We start from the raw sequence: 18442 nt of genomic DNA on the forward strand, positions 1-18442 counted from the left end.
ATTATTTTCTCCATATGTCAATGCCATTTTTATAAATGAAGACTCTAATCAACTGAGAACTTCACTCTTTCAACCTAACCTTAACTACATCCAGAAAGAATGAATGACAAAGCATCTTGTTGTGGAATGAGCAAACCCAGTGGAATTCCACATTGGGATCGAGATCTCGGATAGATATTTTTGAGGAACTGTGAAACATCGAGCAAAAGAATAATGGAACAAGACTTGTTTGCCCTGAATGGATGTAAGAGGTCTCTTTTCACACGTGAGTCTCGAAAGATAACTGGAGTTGAAAAGCATAAGAATATGGGAGCAGGAGTAGACCATTCTGCCCATCGCGTCTGTTCTACCGTTCAGTATGATCATGGCTGATCTTGGGCTTCAACACCCTTTTCCCCCCCACTTCCCTTATCCCATAATTCCCTGAGAGACCAAAAATTCTAAAAACCAAAAAAGAACACCCTACTATACTTCTTATACACCAATGACTGTATGGCCAAATTCCCTTCCAATTCAATTTTCAAGTTTGCTGATGACACCATCATCAGGGATGGTGATGGGTGGGTCGGATCTCAAACAATGACGAGACAGAGCACAGGAATGAGATAAAGAATCTGGTGAACTGGTGCAGCAACAATAATCTCTCCCTCAATGTCAACAAAATGAAGGAGATTGTCATTTGACTTCAGGAAGCGTAAAGGAGAACACGCCCCTGTCTACTTCAATGGGGATGAAGTAGAAAGGGTCGAGAGCTTCAGGTTTTTAGGTGTCCAGATCACCAACAACCTGCCCTGGTCCCCCCATGCTGACACAGTGGTTAAGAAAGCCCACAAATGCCTCTATTTTCTCAGAAGATTAAGGACATTTGACATATCAGCTATGACTCTCACCAACTTTTACAGATGCACCTAGAAAGCATTCTTTCTGGTTGTATCACAGTTTGGTACGGCTCCTGCTCTGCCTAAGACTGCAAGGAACTACAGAAGTTTGTGAATGTAGCCCAATCCATCACACAAATGAGCCTCCCATCCATTGACTCTGTCTACACTTCCCACTGCCTGGGCAAAGCAGCCAGCATAATCAAGGACCTCATGCATCCCGGACATTCTCTCTTCCAACTTTTTCCGTTGGGAAAAAGATACAAAAGTCTGAGGTCACGTACCAACTGACTCGAGCAGCTTCTTCCCAGCTGCTGTCAGACTTTTGAATGGACTTACCTTGCATTAAGTTGATCTTTCTCTACTATGACTATAACACTAATTCTGCACTCTTTCGTTTCCTTCTCTATGAACAGTATGTTTTGTCTGTATAGCATGCAAGAAACAATACTCTTTTCACTGTATGCTAATACATGTGACAATAATAAATCAAATCAAAAATCTGTCGATCCCAGTCTTAAATGTATTCAACGATGGAATGTCCGCAACCCAAAGATTCACAACCCTTTGAAGTAATTTCTCCCCATCTCAGTCCTTAACCAGGGTTTGTCTCCCCATGTTTTAGATTCCCCAACCAGTGGGACCAATCCCTTAGCATCCACCCTATCAAACCCCTTCAGAATCGTGTACATTTCAATGAGATTGTCCCTCTTTCTTCTAAACTCTAGAGAATATAAACTCAGTTTACTCAGCCTCTCATCATAGGGCAACCCCCTCATCTCAGAGACCGACCTAGTGAACCTTTGCTGTACCACCTCCAGGATTTTGACTCAGCGACAGTGAAGAACTGGTGACGTTATTCCAAGTCAGGATGGTTTGGGGAGAATCTTGCGGATGGTGATGTTCCCATGTGTCTGACTGCAAATTAAGGGAGGGGAAAGAGGAGGATGTGAATAAATAAAACTCATTCTACCTTCTGCCTTCATAGTTAAACAGGAAGCGTTCCAGTGTGAAGGGTTCATCCTTTTCAACCATAAATGCACCCGTTTTTAAGGAAGTCACCATCCAGTACCTGCGGCAGGTACACAAGAGGATAAAGCAGACCATCAATAAATGGATGGATTATTACAGAAGTGAAACTGGTAAGTTACTAGCAGGTAAACCCCTGTCACAGTTGTGGTTATATTTTGTGATCTCTACATAGTTGTAAAAAGCTCATGTGGGCTGGATCGTGTCTTTGTGTTATGATCTACAATGGGTGACCTGTTTTGTTAATCTCCCATTTGAAATCAATGGAGGTAGCAAATAATGACCATAAAAAAAGAGTTACAGCACGGTGGCACAGTGGTTAGCACTGCTGCCTCACAGCGCCAGGGACCCAGGTTCAATTCCCGGCTTGGATCACTGTCTGTATGGAGTCTGCACATTCTCCCCATGTCTGTGCGAGTTTTCTCCGGGTGAATTATAGAATCCCTGCATTTCAGAAGTAGACCATTCAGCCGTCGAGCTTGCCCCGATCACAATTACCCCCCCCACCGCCCCCCCCGCCCCAGGCCCTATCTCCATAACCCAATGCATTTACCCTAGTTAGTCCCGCTGCTACTAAGGGGGTAATTAGCATGGCCAATCCACCTAACCTGCACATCTTTGGACTGTGGGAGGAAACCGGAGCACCCAGAGGAAACCCACGCAGACATGGGGAGAATGTGCAAACTCCACATAGAGAGAGACTCAAGCCGGGAATTGAGCCTGGTTCCTGGTGCTGTGAGGCAGCAGTGCTAGCCACCACGCTCCGGTTTCCTCCCACAGTCCGAAAGACACGCCGGTTAGGTGTATTGGCCATGCTAAATTCTCCCTCAGTGTACCCAAGCAGGAGCCTGGGTGTGGCAATTAGGGGGTTTTCACAGTAATTTCATTGCAGGGTTAATGTAAGCCTATTTGTGACGAATAAATAAACTTAAATTGGGCGTTTGGCATTAAATAAGATCGTAGCTGATCACAAGAGAAAATGCTGGAAAATCTCTGCGGGTCTGGCAGCATCTGTAAGGAGAAGAGAGCTGATGTTTTGAGTCCAGACGTTCAGCTTTGACAAAGGTTCACCTGGGCTCGAAACATCAGCTCTTTACTCTCCTTATAGATGCTGCCAGACCCGCAGAGATTTTCCAGCATCCCCCGTTCTTGTAATTCATGTAATATGTCGATTTCTGTGCAGGCAGTGCTTGAACATCATATTCAACTGCTACAAAACCCTTGGGAGTTGCTACATTTCTTGATCTTGCACAAGTTCTGAACCACAACAAGTGAAACTGAGCCGGTGACTGGTGTATTTACGGTTCAAGAATATATCAACCACAAGGAAATGTATATATAAAAAAAGTCCTTTTTTCCTCGACCTCGTTTCCTAACGTGCGCTCCCAGCACAAAACCATCCCTAAGACAACGAGGGGAAAAACACACAGCGTGTGATTACCCCATGCCCGTTCCTGCCGAGGGAGGCTGTGTGACTGTGTCAAATGAGAAAGAACAAAGAAAAGTACAGCGCAGAAACAGGCCCTTCGGCCCTCTAAGCCTGCACCGATCATGATGCCTGCCTAACTAAAACCGTATGCACTTACAGAGCCCCTAGCCTTCCATTCCCATCCTATTCATGTATTTGTCCAGTTGCACCTTAAATGCTGCTATCGTACCTGCTCCCGCCACCTTCCTGGGCAACGCATTCCAGACATTCACCATCCTCTGTGTAAAAAAACTTGCCTCGCACATCTCCTCTAAACTTTGCCCCACGCACCTTAAACCTATATCCCCTACTACTTGACTTTTCTACCCTAGGAAAGAGCATCTGTCTGTCCATGCCACTTAACACCTCTATCAGATCATTCTCCAAACTTCTGTCATTCCAGTGAGAACAAACTGAGCTTATCCAACCTTTTTGGGTCTGTACTCGTTAGAGTTTAGAAGGCTGAGGGGGGATCTTATAGAGACGTATAAGATAATGAAGGGGATGGATAGGGTAGAGGTAGAGAGACTCTTTCCGCTTAGAAAGGATAGCAGGACTAGGGGGCACAGCCTCAAGATAAGGGGGGGGGGTTGCAGTTTAGTTCGGAGTTGAGGAGGAACTTCTTCACTCAAAGGTTGGTGAATCTCTGGAATTCTCTGCCCATTGAAGTGGTGGAGCTGCCTCGCTGAATATATTTAAGTCACGGGTAGATAGGTTTCTGATAGACAAGGGAATTAAGGGTTATGGGGAGAAAGCGGGAAAGTGGAACTGATCCACTTCAGATCAGCCATGATCTTATTGAATGGCGGGGCAGGCTCGAAGGGCTAGATGGCCTACTCCTGCTCCTATTTCTTATATTCAACCTCTCCTCATAACTAATACCCTCCAGACCAGGCAACATCCTGGAAAACCTCTTCTGTACCCTCTCCAAAGCATCCACATCCTTCTGGTAGTGTGGCGACCAGAATTGTACAGATAGATTCAGAACAGATCAGAGGGAGCTGTGATAAAGGATCATCCAGACTTGAAACATTAACTCTATTCTCTCTCCACAGAGGCTGTCAGACCTGCTGAGATTTTCCAGCATTCTCTGTTTTGTTTTTCAGATTCCAGCATCCACGGTATTTTGCTTTTATCTAGTAACTCAAAACCGGGCGTCCGTGAGGAGCTGAGTGCCATCAGCAGCAGAATTGTATTCTATCCCCAGGCCACCATTACCAGCAATGGTGGACTGGGGATAGAGCCCAGGTTCAATGAAGAGTGCAGGAAGGCATGCCAGCAGCAACACCAGGCATACCTAAAAATGAGCCATCAACCTAAAGATACAACACAGGGCTACTTGCGGGCCTAACAGCAGAAATAGCATGCTAAGAGCTAAGCAATCCCACAGCCAATGGATCAGACCTAAGCTCTGTAGTCCTGCACATCCAGTGTGAATGGTGGTGGACAATTTAAATAATTCACTGGAGGAGGAGGCCACACAAATTCCTCAACGATGGAGGACCAAAGCACTTCAGCACAAAAGATGAGGCTGAAGTGCCGAGTTGATGATCTATCGGCATCTTCTTGAGGTCCAGTCTTCAGCCAATTCTGTTCACTCCACATGGTATAAAGAAACAGCTGCAGGCACTGGTGGCGAAGGATATGGACCCTGACAATATTTTGGCAAAAACACTGATGACTTGTGCTCCAGAACTAGCTGTGCCCCAACACTGGCATCTATCCAGCAATGGTGAAAGTTGCCCAGGTGTCCTGTACAAAAAAAACAGGAGAAATCCAACCCGGCCAATTATCACCTATCAGTCTACTCTTGAACATCAGTAAAGTGATAGAAGATGTCCTTGATAGGCCTATCAAGCAGCACTAACTCAAATCACCTTATATTTATATAGCACCTTTAATCTAACAAAACATTGCAAAGGTGCTTCACAGGGATAATATAAAACAATGTATGTTATCGAGCCATGCAAGGAGATATCAGGTCAGAAGACTCGCTCACCGATGCTCATTTTGGGTTGCGCAGAAAGAAATCTCACAACACCAGCTTAAAGTCCAACAGGTTTAGTTGTAGCAAACACCCCAAGCTTTTGGAACACGCTGTTCCTTTGTCAGGTTCTCAAATTGGGAGAACTTGCACCCACCTGACGAAGGAACAGCGTGTTCCGAAAGCTTGGGGTGTTTGCTACAACTAAACCTGTTGGACTTTAAGCTGCGGTTGTGAGATTTCTTTCTGTTTTACCCCAGCCCAATGCCAGCACCTCCACATCATTTTGGGTTGCACCAGGGCCACCCAACTTTAGACCTCATTGCAGTCTTGATCCAAACACGGACAGAAGAGTTGAATTGTAGTCAGAGTGATGGCCCGTGTTATTTGAGTGTTGCGTCAAGAAGCCCTGGTAGAATTGAAGCCAGCGGGAAAGAGTTGAGTCGCTGCCTACTAGCTGGAGTCACACCTAGCCCAATGGCAGATAGTTGTGAGCCAAGCAGCTCAGAGCGTGGCTGCAACTGATGCAGTGAAACGGGACCAAAAGAGAAGATGCTGGAAGATCTCAGCAGGTCTGGCAGTTTCTGTAAGGAGAGAAAAGAGCTGACGTTTCGAGTCCAGATGACCCTTTGTCAAAGCTAAAAGGCTGAGAAAGTGGAAGATATTTATACCGCCAGGGGGAGAGAATGAAAGATGAGTCATAGCCACAGAAACCAGGGAAAAAGGCTGCCCACAGAGAGAATAAAGGGTATGAGTGACCAAACAGCAGAGAAGCTAAAGTGAAGATGTTGGAGGTGGGGGGCGGAATGGATGGGACAGAGGTAAGATTTAGAAAAGGAGAAGCAAAGGGGGAGAAAAGGTGAGGGAAGGGGCATAAAGCAGGGGGAAAAAGAGTGGGGGGGAAGAAAAATGACGAAAGACAATAAAGAAATAAAAGATAGAGAGTAGTAAAAAATTAAACAAAATAGAATGAAAACAAAGGGGTCGAGGTAGCGTACAGCAAATCATCTGAAGTTGTTGAACTCAGTGTTGAGACCGGAAGTCTGTAATGTCCCTAGCTAGAAGATGAGATGCTGTTCCTCCAGTTTGCACTGAACTTCACTGGAACATTGCAGCAGGCCAAGGACAGACATGTGGGCATGGGAGCAGGATCGTGTGTTAAAATGGCAAGCAATCGGAAAGTCAGGGTCCTGATTGCGTGCAGACCAAAGGTGTTCAGCAAAGCGATCACCCAGTCTACGCTTGGTCTCTCCGATATAGAGGAGACCACACTGGGAGCAGCGAATGTAATAGACCAAATTGAAAGAGGTGCAAGTGAAACACTTTACCTGGAATGAGTGTTTTATACCTTAGATGGTAAGCATGGACGCAGTAAAAGGACAGGTGTTACACCTTCTGCGAGTGCATGGGAAGGTTCCATGAGTGACGCAAAAGTGTTGGGTATCGTGGAGGAGTGGACTAGGTTATCCCAGAGGGAATGGTCTCTGCGGAATGCTGATAGAGGGAGTGAAGGAAAAATGTGTTTGGTGGTGATATCATGTTGGAGTTGGCGAAAATGGCAGTAGATTGTGCATTGCATGCGGAGGCTGGTGGGGTGAAATGTGAGAACAAGGGGGACTCTATCCTTGTTCTGGGAGGGAAGGGAGGGGGTGAGGGTCATGGTGCAGGAGATGGAGCGCACACTGTTAAGGGCCCTGTCGACAACTGTAGATAGGAATCCATGGTTGAGGAAAAGGAGCACGTATTAGAAGCACTATTTGGAAGGTGGCATCATCGGAACAAATGTGATGGAGGTGAAGGAGCTGAGAGAAAGAGATGGAGTCCTTACAGGATTCAGAGTGTGAAGAGCTGTAGTTCAGAAAGCTGTGGGAATCAGTGTGCTTGTCATGGATATTGGTAGATAGTCTATTGCTGGAAATGGAGACAAGGAAGGGAAGGGAAGTGTCCAGCTGAAGACGATGGAGGGGTGGAAACTGGAAGCAAAGTTTATGAATTTTTTGAGTCTGGACCAGAGCATGAAGCAGCACCAAAATAGTCATCGATGTACTGGCAAAGGAGTTGTGGGAGGGGACCCGGACAGGCCTGGAACAAGGAACGTTCCAATACCCCACAAAAAGACAAGCGTAGCTAGGACCCATGTGGGTGCCCATTGCTACTCCTTTGATTTGGAGAAAGTGGGATGAGTTAAAGGAGAAGTCGTTGAGTGGTAGAACGAGTTCTGCCAGGTGGAGGAGAGTGGTGATGGATAGGAATTGTTCAGACCTCTTCAAGAAAGAAGCAAAGAGCACTCAGGCCGTCCTGGTGTGGGACACCCTCCCATGCACTCACAGATGGTGTAACACCTGCTCCTTTACCTCTTCCATGCTCACCATCCAAGTACAAAACACTCATTCCAGGTTAAGCAGCGTTTCACTTGCACCTCTTTCAAATTTGGTGTACTATATTCGCTGCTCCCAATGTGGTCTCCTCTATATCGGAGAGACCAAGCGTAGACCGGGTGATCGCTTTGCTGAGCGCCTTCGGTCTATGCACAGTCAGGACCCTGACCTTCCAGTTGCTTGCCATTTTAACACACGATCCTGCTCCCATGTCTGTTTTTGCAATATTCCAGTGAAGCTCAACACAAACTGGAGGAACAGCATCTCATCTTCCGGCTCGGCACGTTACAGCATTCCAGTCTCAACATCGAATTCAATAGCTTCAGATGATTAGCTGTACTCCACCTTGATCCCTTTGTTTTCATTCTATATTATTTAACTTTTTACTGTTCTCTACCTTTGATTTCTTTCTTCATTTTTCTTCCCCTCTACTCTTTCCCCCCACTTTACACCCCTTCCCTTCCCTTTTTTCCCCCCTTGTTTCTCCTTTTCTAAATCTTACCTCTGTCCCATCCATTCCACCCAACCCCCCGCATCTTCATTTCACCTTCTCTGCCATTTGCCCATTCACACCCTTTATTCTCTCTGTGGACAGCTGTTAGCAGCCTTTTTCCCTGGTTTCTGTGGCTATCTTTCATTCCCTCCCCCTGGCGGTATAAATATCTCCCACTTTCTGTGCCTTTTAGCTTTGACAAAGGGTCACCTGGACTCGAAACGTCAGCTCTTTTCTCTCCTTACAGATGCTGCCAGACCCGCTGAGGTTTTCCAGCATCTTCTCTTCTGGTTTCAGATTCCAGCATCTGCAGTAATTTGCTTTTATTCAGTGAAGCGGGATCACATCTCAGCCCAAAATACCATCCGTTCTGACCCGAGGTGCTCACAAAGAACAAAAACAGCCCGGGAAACAGGCCCTTTGGCCCAACGAGCCCGCCCCACCATTTTAACATTACCAGTCTCCCCCCTCCACCCATGACCCTTATCTATGCTTATGGCATTCCACATTGAGGGAAACTAATTTAGGGACAATTTATTACCTCCAATCAGCCTAATAGCACATCTTTGGGGTGTGGGAGGAAACCGGAGCACCCGGAGAAAACCCACACAAGCACGGGGAGAATGCGCAAACTCCCACAGACACCGGCCCAAATCCTCCACATAGAGCCCGTATCACCCATCATGGTGGAGGTTCAACCCATTGAATGCGACTGTGAATACATTTTTTAAAAAGCATCTGCGCAGTGGGAGGTTTGGAAATGGATTCAATAGATGTTAACAACAAATTATGGTTTCGTTAAAAGAAACCTTCAGAGATATGGTTAGCATGGTGGCACTATTGTCTCAGTGCCAGGGATTCAGGTTCGACTGTGGCCTTGGCTGCCTGTCTGTGTGGAATTAGCACGTTTCCCCCGTGTCTGTGTGAGTTTCCTCCGAGTGCTCCAGTTTCTTCCCACAATCCAAAGATATGCAGGTTAAGGGGATTGGCCGCGCTAAATTCCACCATAGTGTCTAAAGGTGATTAGGTTCGGGGGATTAGTGGGATAAGTATGTGAGGTTACAGGGATAGGGCCTGGATAAAATACTCTGTCAGAGAGCCAGTGCAGACACGACAGGTTGAAGGCCCCCTTCTGCACTGCTATGTTAGGTAACATCGTTGTCTTACATGTTCTCTTCAAACACTGTTCTGATTGGGATTTCCTTCTTATTTATTTACACAGGTCTTCATAAATATTCCCCAGTCAAGAGTCTTGACAGTGACAGGCTGTTGCAAACAGAGCAAGTGGAAATCCGTGGCGTCAACCTAGCTGTTTCAGATAAGGCAGATTATTTTCGCTTCCTGTCAGGTCAAGAAAAGACTAAGTGTCTGCCTCAGAGTTGCACTTTTACCAGGTAAGCCACTGACAGGTTGGTTCAGATCTCGAAAATGCATGCAACATCTAAAAGGACTTCCGACACTTGTAAACTCACGCTTGAACCTTTGGCTCGAATATCTTTCTTACAGAAAGGCAACAAATTACTGTTGAATAAGTAGTAAAATATTAGGTTTATTATTGTCACATGTATTAGTATACAGTGAAAAGTTATTGTTTCTTGTGCACAATACGGAGACAAAGCATAAAGAAATGAGGGAGTGCACAATGTAGTGTTACAGTCATAGCTAAGAGTGTAGAGAGGTAGGTCCATTCAACAGTCTGGCAGCAGCAGGGAAGAAGCTGTTCTTGAGTCGCTTAGTACACGATCTCAGACTTTTGTATCCTTTTGCTGATGAAAGAAAGTGGAAGAGAGAATGTTGGGGTGTGGGTCATCCTTAATTACGCTGGTTGCTTTGCGGCAATGGGAAATGTAGACAGAGTCGATAGAAGGGAGGCTGGTTTGTGTGATGGATTGGGCTACATTCGCAACCTTTTGTAGTTTCTTGCAGCCTTGGGCAGAGCAGGAGCCCATACCAAGCTGTGATACAACCAGAAAGAATGCTTTCTGTGGTGCATCTGTAAACGTTGTTGAGAGTTGTAGTTGAAATGCCAAATTTCCTTAATCTTCTGAGAAAGTTGAGGTGTTGGTGGGCTTTCTTAACTATAGTTATATATTCTAATAACTCCAGGGGTCAGCTATAAAAGGAATGGTGCTTTGTTGCACAAAATAAAATAAAGCAAAACCACAAGCCTGTGATGAACACAAACAGGTCCGAACTGGGACAATACAATAATGGACCCACTCAGGGGCCTGCTTTTTATAAAGGGCTTGGTAAGGTAATTACCAATCACCAGGGAACTCATATTCAACAAGTCTTACAGGGAGGTCAGTCAGTGATTCCCAGTGCAAGTCTTGGGGTTATCACACCCTTCCCCCTCCACCGAATCCAAGGGCTCTCCCTCGTGCTTTGGGTGCCTGGCCTGAGGCCTTCTTCCCATTTAATACTCTGCCTGATGATGTGGGGTATACCGTATTGGTGAATGTCTGTTTCCGGATAGCCAAAGTGGTTCTTTCTCTGGTTGAGATTCACCTGCCTCTGTTTACATTTCAGAGGCGGAATCTCATAGGCTGTCTTTGAGCCTCCCATTGGTTGAGTTCCTTTGTAGTTCCTCAGTATACTTTGGTTCCCAGATGGCATGCTCGATGTGCTAGTTGCTTCTGTTGGCAGCTCTCGAGATAGTCTACATGTTTCCTTAGGATTTTGTCCTCAACCTTAACCGTATAGCATACTGGATCTGTTCTTGCAAGAATTGTTCTTGGTGTCCATGGGGCATGGTCTCCAAAATTTTGCACTTGGACCGTATCTCCTGGCAAAAAGAGAACTCAGTTTTTAGGGCATCTTGGCTCCTTTATTTGGACTTCTGGCTTTTCTTCAATCCTCCCGCTTAAGTTTGGTAAGGTAGAGCTTAGCCTGATCCGTAGGTATCTGCCCATTGGTAACTCTGCTGGGCTAATCGTGTTGTGTGGAGTCGTCCTGTCAAAAAGGAAACATACCAATTTTGTACCTACAGACACCCCCCAGCCCCCAGTCTGTTTTTTCCATTCCATTTTTGAAAACTTGGACTGCTCGCTCTGCTAATCTGTGCGATGATGGATGATATGGAGCCGTGCAGACCTGTCTTACTCCATTTGTTTTCATGAATGTCCCAAATATTCCTGTGGTAGATGGGGTTCCATTCCATGTCTGTCTCAAAGACTTCTGGGATCCCATGGGGACTAAAAGATTGCCTATGTCTCTCTATCGTTTTATGTGATGTGCTGGGTGTCACCCGGTGCATTTAGTGTGGGCATCGATTCGTAACAAGAACGTTGAGCCCATAAACGGTCCTGTGAAATCCACACGCACCTGAACCCACGGTCTTCCCGGCCATTCCCGGGGTGCAGAGAAGCTTCTGGTGGGGGTCTTCTGGTTCTCTTGGTACATTCTGCATGTTTTTATCATCTTCTCTGTCCCCGTTTATGCCGGGCCACCACATGTAGCTTCTCACTAATACCTTCAATTTTGATATCGCTATATGACCATTATGAAGTTCTTGAAGGATAGGCCTTTGGACGGGGCACGGGATAACCATCCAGGGCTCCCCATAGGATAATGCTGTCTTCAATTAATTCCAGGTACTTTGTCGCATTTGGCTTTAAGTCTTGTCCCGGACATTCTTTCATTCCTCCTTTTAATACTACATGGTTTCATTTTGCCAATGAAAAATGGACTCATTCTGAGTCCAACTCTTAATTTGTTTGGCCAAAATTGGTAAGGTATCCATAAAATTTTAGGCCATTGTATGCTTAATTGGGGACTTGGGCCTGCAGGAGGAAGCTCGGCCCAGCCTCCAGCCTAAGGACATTGTTATCCAAGGGTATTTGCAGCTCTTTAGCTCCTTTCTCTGCATTTTTGTGAGATAAGGTTGGCAGTATGGCCTTTTTTAAACCTAGAGTCTGGTTCTGTCAAAAGCCTTCCTTGGGTTGCTTGATCATTTATGCCACAGTCTCTCAGCATTTCAGGTAATGCTGAGCCATACTCGTAACACCCTATCAGTTTTCTTAGTGGTCTCTGGAGTTCTGTCACTGGTTGCCCTGCAAATCTAGTAGCTGTATTGAACTTGTATCATTGCAAGATCATGGAAGGTTTAGGATCATAATATTTACCACCATTCCTTAACTCAAAGGTCTTGGAATCGGTGTTTTTATAATACTGAGAATTGCAGCCCCGTTATTGGGATGCCCTTCTGCCACTTATCACCTTCTATTCTGTTATCTCAGAAGCACCTCATTCTCTCAGCATGCTGTGGCCAGTACTCAACACTCACCATTTCCTGAAAAACAGCATTACAAAGCTTCATAATACAGGCTTACTGAAACCTAATGAACAGGGTTACTTTTACCATATCACCAGGAAAATAACTCCAGAAGTTGGTTGTAAAGTTTGATGCTTTATTGCATCAAATAACGCAAAGCAAAACCACAAGCCCCTAGTGAACACAAACAGCTCTCAACCGGAGCAGTGTAATAATGGATCAGCTCAGGGGCCTGCTTTTTGTAAAGGGCTGGGTATAGGAGTTCCACCTGGTAAGGTAATTACCAATCACCAGGGAGCTTGTTTTTCTATGAGTCCTACAGGAAGGTCAATCAGGGATTCCCCATGCAAGTCTGGGGCATCACAGTAATGAGTAATTAAAATGGGGAGGATTCAGCTGGGGCAAAAGAAACAATGGCAGCATGAGAAAAAACCCTTTTCACACAGCGAGTGGTTAGGATCTGGAATGTACTGGCTGAGAGTGTGGTGTAGACAGATTCACACAGTGAGCGGTTAGGATCTGGAATGTACTATCTGAGAGTGTGGTGGAGACAGATTGACACAGTGAGTGGTTAGGATCTGGAATGTACTGTCTGAGTGTGTGCTGGAGACAAATTCACACAGCAAGTGGTTAGGATCTGGAATGAACTGTCTGAGCATGTGGTGGAGACAGATTGACACAGTGAGTGGTTAGGATCTGGAATGTACTGTCTGAGAGTGTGGTGGAGACAGATTGACACAGTGAGTGGTTAGGATCTGGAATGTACTGTCTGAGAGTGTGGTGGAGACAGATTGACACAGTGAGTGGTTAGGATCTAGAATGTACTGGCTGAGAGTGTGGTGGAGACAGATTGACACAGTGAGTGGTTAGGATCTGGAATGTACTGTCTGAGTGTGTGCTGGAGACAAATTCACACAGCAAGTGGTTAGGATCTGGAATGTACTGTCTGAGAGTGTGGTGGAGACAGATTGACACAGTGAGTGGTTAGGATCTAGAATGTACTGGCTGAGAGTGTGGTGGAGACAGATTGACACAGTGAGTGGTTAGGATCTGGAATGTACTGTCTGTGTGTGTGCTGGAGACAAATTCACACAGCAAGTGGTTAGGATCTGGAATGAACTGTCTGAGCATGTGGTGGAGACAGATTGACACAGCGAGCGGTTAGGATCTGGAATGACAGTGGTGAAAGCAGGTTCAATTGAGGTATTCAAGTGAATTGGATTATTATATAAAAGGGAAAAAGTTACAAGAGAAGTGGCAGTAGCCGCATGGCTCATTCAGGGAGAGCCAGAACAGACACGATGGGCCAAATGGCCTCCACTGTGCTGTAAGAACCAGTTAAATTGCTCAAAATGCATTCTTCAAAAGCAGGTTCTACCATTTGGTCAGGTGCAAAAAAACACATTTCTAATTTACAAACAGAACAGACTTACTGACTATTGCTCACATTGAACATGTTTTGGGGACACTTAAATTGAGAAGGAAACGTTGTATATTTGTATTTGCTCCTATTGGCTCATTGTGGAGCTCTGCACTGGTGATGTGTGGAAATAAATTTGATGTCAAAAGATATAGAGCAGGAAACAGAGACAAGAAGCAGACTCCTTCAACAGCACTTCCAAACTTGAGATAACTACTGCCTAGATGGACAAGAGCAGCAGATACATGGAAACACCATTATCTGCAAGCTCCCCCCGCCCCCAAACCACTCACCATCTTAACTTGGAAATATATCACCATTCCTTCACTGTCGCTGGATCAAAATCCTGCAATTCTCTCCCTAACAGCACTGTGGGTGTACCTACACCATATGGACTGCAGCGGTTCGAGAAAGCTCACCACTGTTAACAAAATAGGTATAGTTTTAGGTCATTTATATTTGTATTTGGGTGTCTTGAGCTTTAGGTTTTAACTTTCAGTTCAAGTTTAATTTATATTTCTGCAGTTGTAAGTTAAGAAATCGTGAGTTTTAGTTTCACTTTAAAAGATGCCTGCATTCTAATGAGGTTTTATGACTCTAAAGTAGGGGAAAATTATGCTCTTGCCTAGCAACTAGGGAGCCACAAAGCAGTTTTTAGTTCAATTAGAACCAGGTGACCCAGAATGAAAGATCAGTTCACAGAAAATGCCAGACAGGCAGCGATTACAAACGGAATCGAAAGCAAGTCCTAAACTAAAGAACAGAAAGGTCCCAAAATTAGGGAGAGAGACAGAAGGAAGATCTTCTAGTCAAAGGAAAAGCACAAGAATCTAGAAAAATATCCTGTTAAGGAGGTTATAAGTGAGGAACAGAGGCTCCGAGTTAAAAGATAAGGTGATAAAAGTGCAGACCTGGAATAAGGTGGGCTTGTTAGAAGCCAAAGATCCAAGGTTGGTGACTCCTTACCACAGCATCTGAAGCAGTGGTGTTCTGTTAGCATGGCTGAGAAATTGTGTGGAAGGCAAAGCTTGAATGCACATGATGATCCAGCCCAGAAGAATGTCGGAAGAAAGCCCTAGAGGTAGATCCTTGCTGACAACATCTGAGAGAAAGCATCATTTGGGAGATGGTTCCAAGGTGTGTTCTTTGAGAGTGGAATTTGGAAATCGTCCAGTGAAAGACAGAGTTCCAGTGAGACCAGTTGGCTCTCAGGGTGACAGGCATCTGGAGAGAATTGTTGAGAAATCTGGAGAAGTTGTTTGGGTGGCACCTGTCACTTCTTCTCAGAGTGTGGTGTATCTGACCACAGGTTGCCTGTCAGGTTACCTGGGCTGTGTACTTACTACGAACATTGGGATATGAAATAGATTTTGTACCTTGTGTTATCCTTATGAATCTGAAAACACCTGTGTAAAGGTATAGTTGGAGTAGTCATATATTATTGTTCCTTCCTTGTTTAATAATTATTTTATGTTTTGTTAAAAATGCAACAGCTGACTCCTGTGACTCTGTCCAGTAGCTTCCTTCCACTTTTCTAAACAAAAAAATAAAATTTAGGATCTATGATTCCGGATTTCACCCTGGTGTCTGACTTGTCCAGGAATAACATCAGCTGGCATCATCACACCACCACCTTCTCAAGGGGCAATTAGGGATGGGCAATAAATGCTGGCCTAGCCAGTGACACCCACATCCCATGAAAGAAGAAAAAAATAAGACCTGTAACTGTTTAAGATAAGACTTTGGGTGACAGGGTAGGTTTGATTGAAAAGAAAATTATCAGGGGGAAGGAGGATCCGAGTGGGCCTGGAGGGTTGGATTGCGTCTGTTTTAATGCGAGGAGTGTGATGGGTAAAACGGATGAGCTTAGGGCCTTGATGTTCGTGAGGAATTTAGATGTGGTGGCAGTGACGGAGACGTGGTTAAAGGAAGGGCAGGACTGGCAGCTGAATGTTCCTGGGTATGAGTGTTTTAGGTGTGACAGAGGAGGGTTGAAGAGAGGTGGTGGGGTGGCGTTGTTAGCAAAGGAGCACGTCACAGCGGTGCAGAGGGAGGACAATACGGAGGAGTTAGGGATTGAGTCGCTGTGGGTGGAGTTGAAGAATAGGAAGGGAGCGATTACTATGCTAGAGGTGTACTATAGGCCACCCAACAGCCCAAGGGAAGTGGAAGAAGGCATTTCTAAAGACATTTTAGATAGGTGCAGAAAGAATAGGGTGGTTGTAGTGGGTGACTTTAATCTTCCTGGAGTGGATTGGAAGGTGCCCAGAGCTGGTGGTTCGGATGGGGAGGAATTTGTGAAATGTGTGCTGGAAGGGTCTCTAGAGCAGTACGTAACTAGCCCGACTAGGGAGGGGGCTATACTGGATTTAGTTTTGGGTAATGAGCCGGGTCAGGTGGTTGTGGTTGAAGTAGGTGAACATGTGGCTAACAGTGACCACAAGTCTGTCTACTTTAGGATAAAAATGGAAAAGGATGAGTGCCGTCCGAAGGGGAGGGTGCTGAACTGGAGGAAGGAGATCTATAGCCGGATTAGGAAGGAGCTGAAGGACACTGATTGGGAGAGGTTATTAGTGGGTAAGTCCACGGTTGATAAGTGGGAGGCTTTCAAGGGCAAACGAAAAATGTTGCAGGAAAGGTATGTACCGGTAAAGTGGAAGGATGGGAAAGGCAGAATTAGAGAGCCGTGGATTACAGGGGATATTGAGGACTTGGTCAGGAAGAAGAGAGAGGCATATGTTAGGTCTAAGCAACTGGGAACGGAGAGAGCACTGGAGGAATATAGAGAGAGCAGGAGGGAGCTCAAAAGGGGAGTTAGAAGGGCGAAAAGGGGGCATGAAATTGCTTTGGCTGATAGGATTAAGGAAAATCCAAAGGCATTTTACTCTCATATTAGGAACAAGAGGGTAGTTAGAGGGAAAATAGGTCCTCTTAGGGACAAAGGAAGGGAACTATGCATTGAGTCTGAGGGAATGGGGGAGATCCTGAATGAATACTTTGCATTGGTATTCACGAAGGAGAGGGGCTTGGTGTCTTGTACTGTCTTGGAGGGAGCTGTAGATCAGTGGAAGGAAATATCCATTACGAGGAAGGAAGTGTTAGGGTTTTTAGGTAGCATAAAAACTGATAAAGCTCCAGGGCCTGATGGTATTTATCCCAGGCTGCTTAGGGAGATGAGAGATGAAATTGCTGGGTCTCTGACGCAAATCTTTGTCTCCTCTTTGGACACAGGTGAGGTCCCAGAGGACTGGAGGATAGTTAATGTGGTACCGCTGTTTAAAAAGGGTAGTAGGGATAACCCTGGTAATTATAGGCCAGTGAGTTTGACATCGGTGGTAGGAAAGTTGTTGGAAAAAATTCTTAGGGATAGGATGTATGAGCATTTGGAGCGTTGCGATCTGATTAGGGATACGCAACATGGCTTTGTTCGGGGGAGGTCTTGCCTTACGAATCTGGTAGAATTTTTTGAGGAGGTGACAAAAACGGTTGACGATGGACAATCCGTTGATGTCATCTATATGGATTTCAGTAAGGCGTTTGACAAAGTCCCTCACGGTAGGCTGGTAGAAAAGGTTAAGGCACATGGGATACAGGGACAGGTATCTCGATGGATTGAAAACTGGCTAGGCAACAGGAGACAGAGAGTAGTAGTGGAAGGGTCCTTTTCTAGCTGGAGGTCTGTCACCAGTGGTGTGCCGCAGGGCTCAGTACTGGGACCTCTTCTCTTCGTAATATATATAAATGACTTGGAAGAGGGCATACGTGGTGTGATCAGCAAGTTTGCAGATGACACCAAGGTGGCAGGATTGGCGGATAGTGAGGAGGATTGTCAGGTGACACAGCAGGATACAGGTAGGCTGATATATTGGGCAGATAGATGGCAGATGGAATTTAATCCTGATAAATGTGAGGTGATGCATTTTGGAAGGAATAATGCAGGGAGGAGTTACATGATAAAAGGTAGACCGATTAAGAGTATAGAAATGCAGAGGGACCTGGGAGTGCAAGTGCACAAGTCTTTGAAGGTGGCAACCCAGGTGGAGAAGGTTGCGAAGAAAGCTTATGGAATGCTAGCCTTTATAGGAAGGGGTATTGAGTATAAGAGCTGGTGTCTAATGCTACAGTTGTACAGAACGTTGGTTAGACTGCATTTGGAGTACTGCGTCCAGTTCTGGTCACCTTACTACTGGAAGGACGTGGAGACCCTGGAGAGAGTGCAGAGGAGGTTTTACCAGGATGCTGCCTGGTATGGAAGGACTGGGTTATGAGGAAAGATTGGGTAAACTGGGGCTCTTTTCCTTAGAAAGATGGAGATTAAGGGGGGATCTGATAGAGGTGTGTAAAATAATGAAGAGTATAGATAGAGAAAACAGTGGCAGGCTTTTTCCTAGATTGGAGACAAATATCACGAGGGGTCACGAGCTAAGGGTGAGGGGGTAGAAGTATAATTTGGATACTAGAGGGAGGTTTTTCACACAGAGGGTCGTGGGGGTATGGAATGCACTACCAAGTAAGGTGG

The 18442-nt window shown here is 45.5% G+C and overlaps 1 protein-coding gene across 1 annotated transcript in view; it reads left to right on the plus strand.

The window, feature by feature from the left end:
* The window catches only part of LOC145355584 (uncharacterized protein C3orf20-like), an 89263-nt gene that overhangs the window by 39975 nt on the left and 30846 nt on the right, over positions 1-18442 (plus strand). The window contains exons 10-11 of the mRNA XM_080207835.1: positions 1867-2020; positions 9453-9624. Of these exons, the coding sequence (XP_080063961.1) occupies positions 1867-2020; positions 9453-9624 (326 nt within the window). The remainder of the gene's footprint in view (positions 1-1866; positions 2021-9452; positions 9625-18442) is intronic.

The sequence above is a fragment of the Carcharhinus amblyrhynchos genome, chromosome 19 (genome assembly GCF_965287045.1).
Source record: "Carcharhinus amblyrhynchos chromosome 19, sCarAmb.v2.hapA, whole genome shotgun sequence".
Classification (NCBI taxonomy): Eukaryota; Metazoa; Chordata; class Chondrichthyes; order Carcharhiniformes; family Carcharhinidae; genus Carcharhinus; species Carcharhinus amblyrhynchos.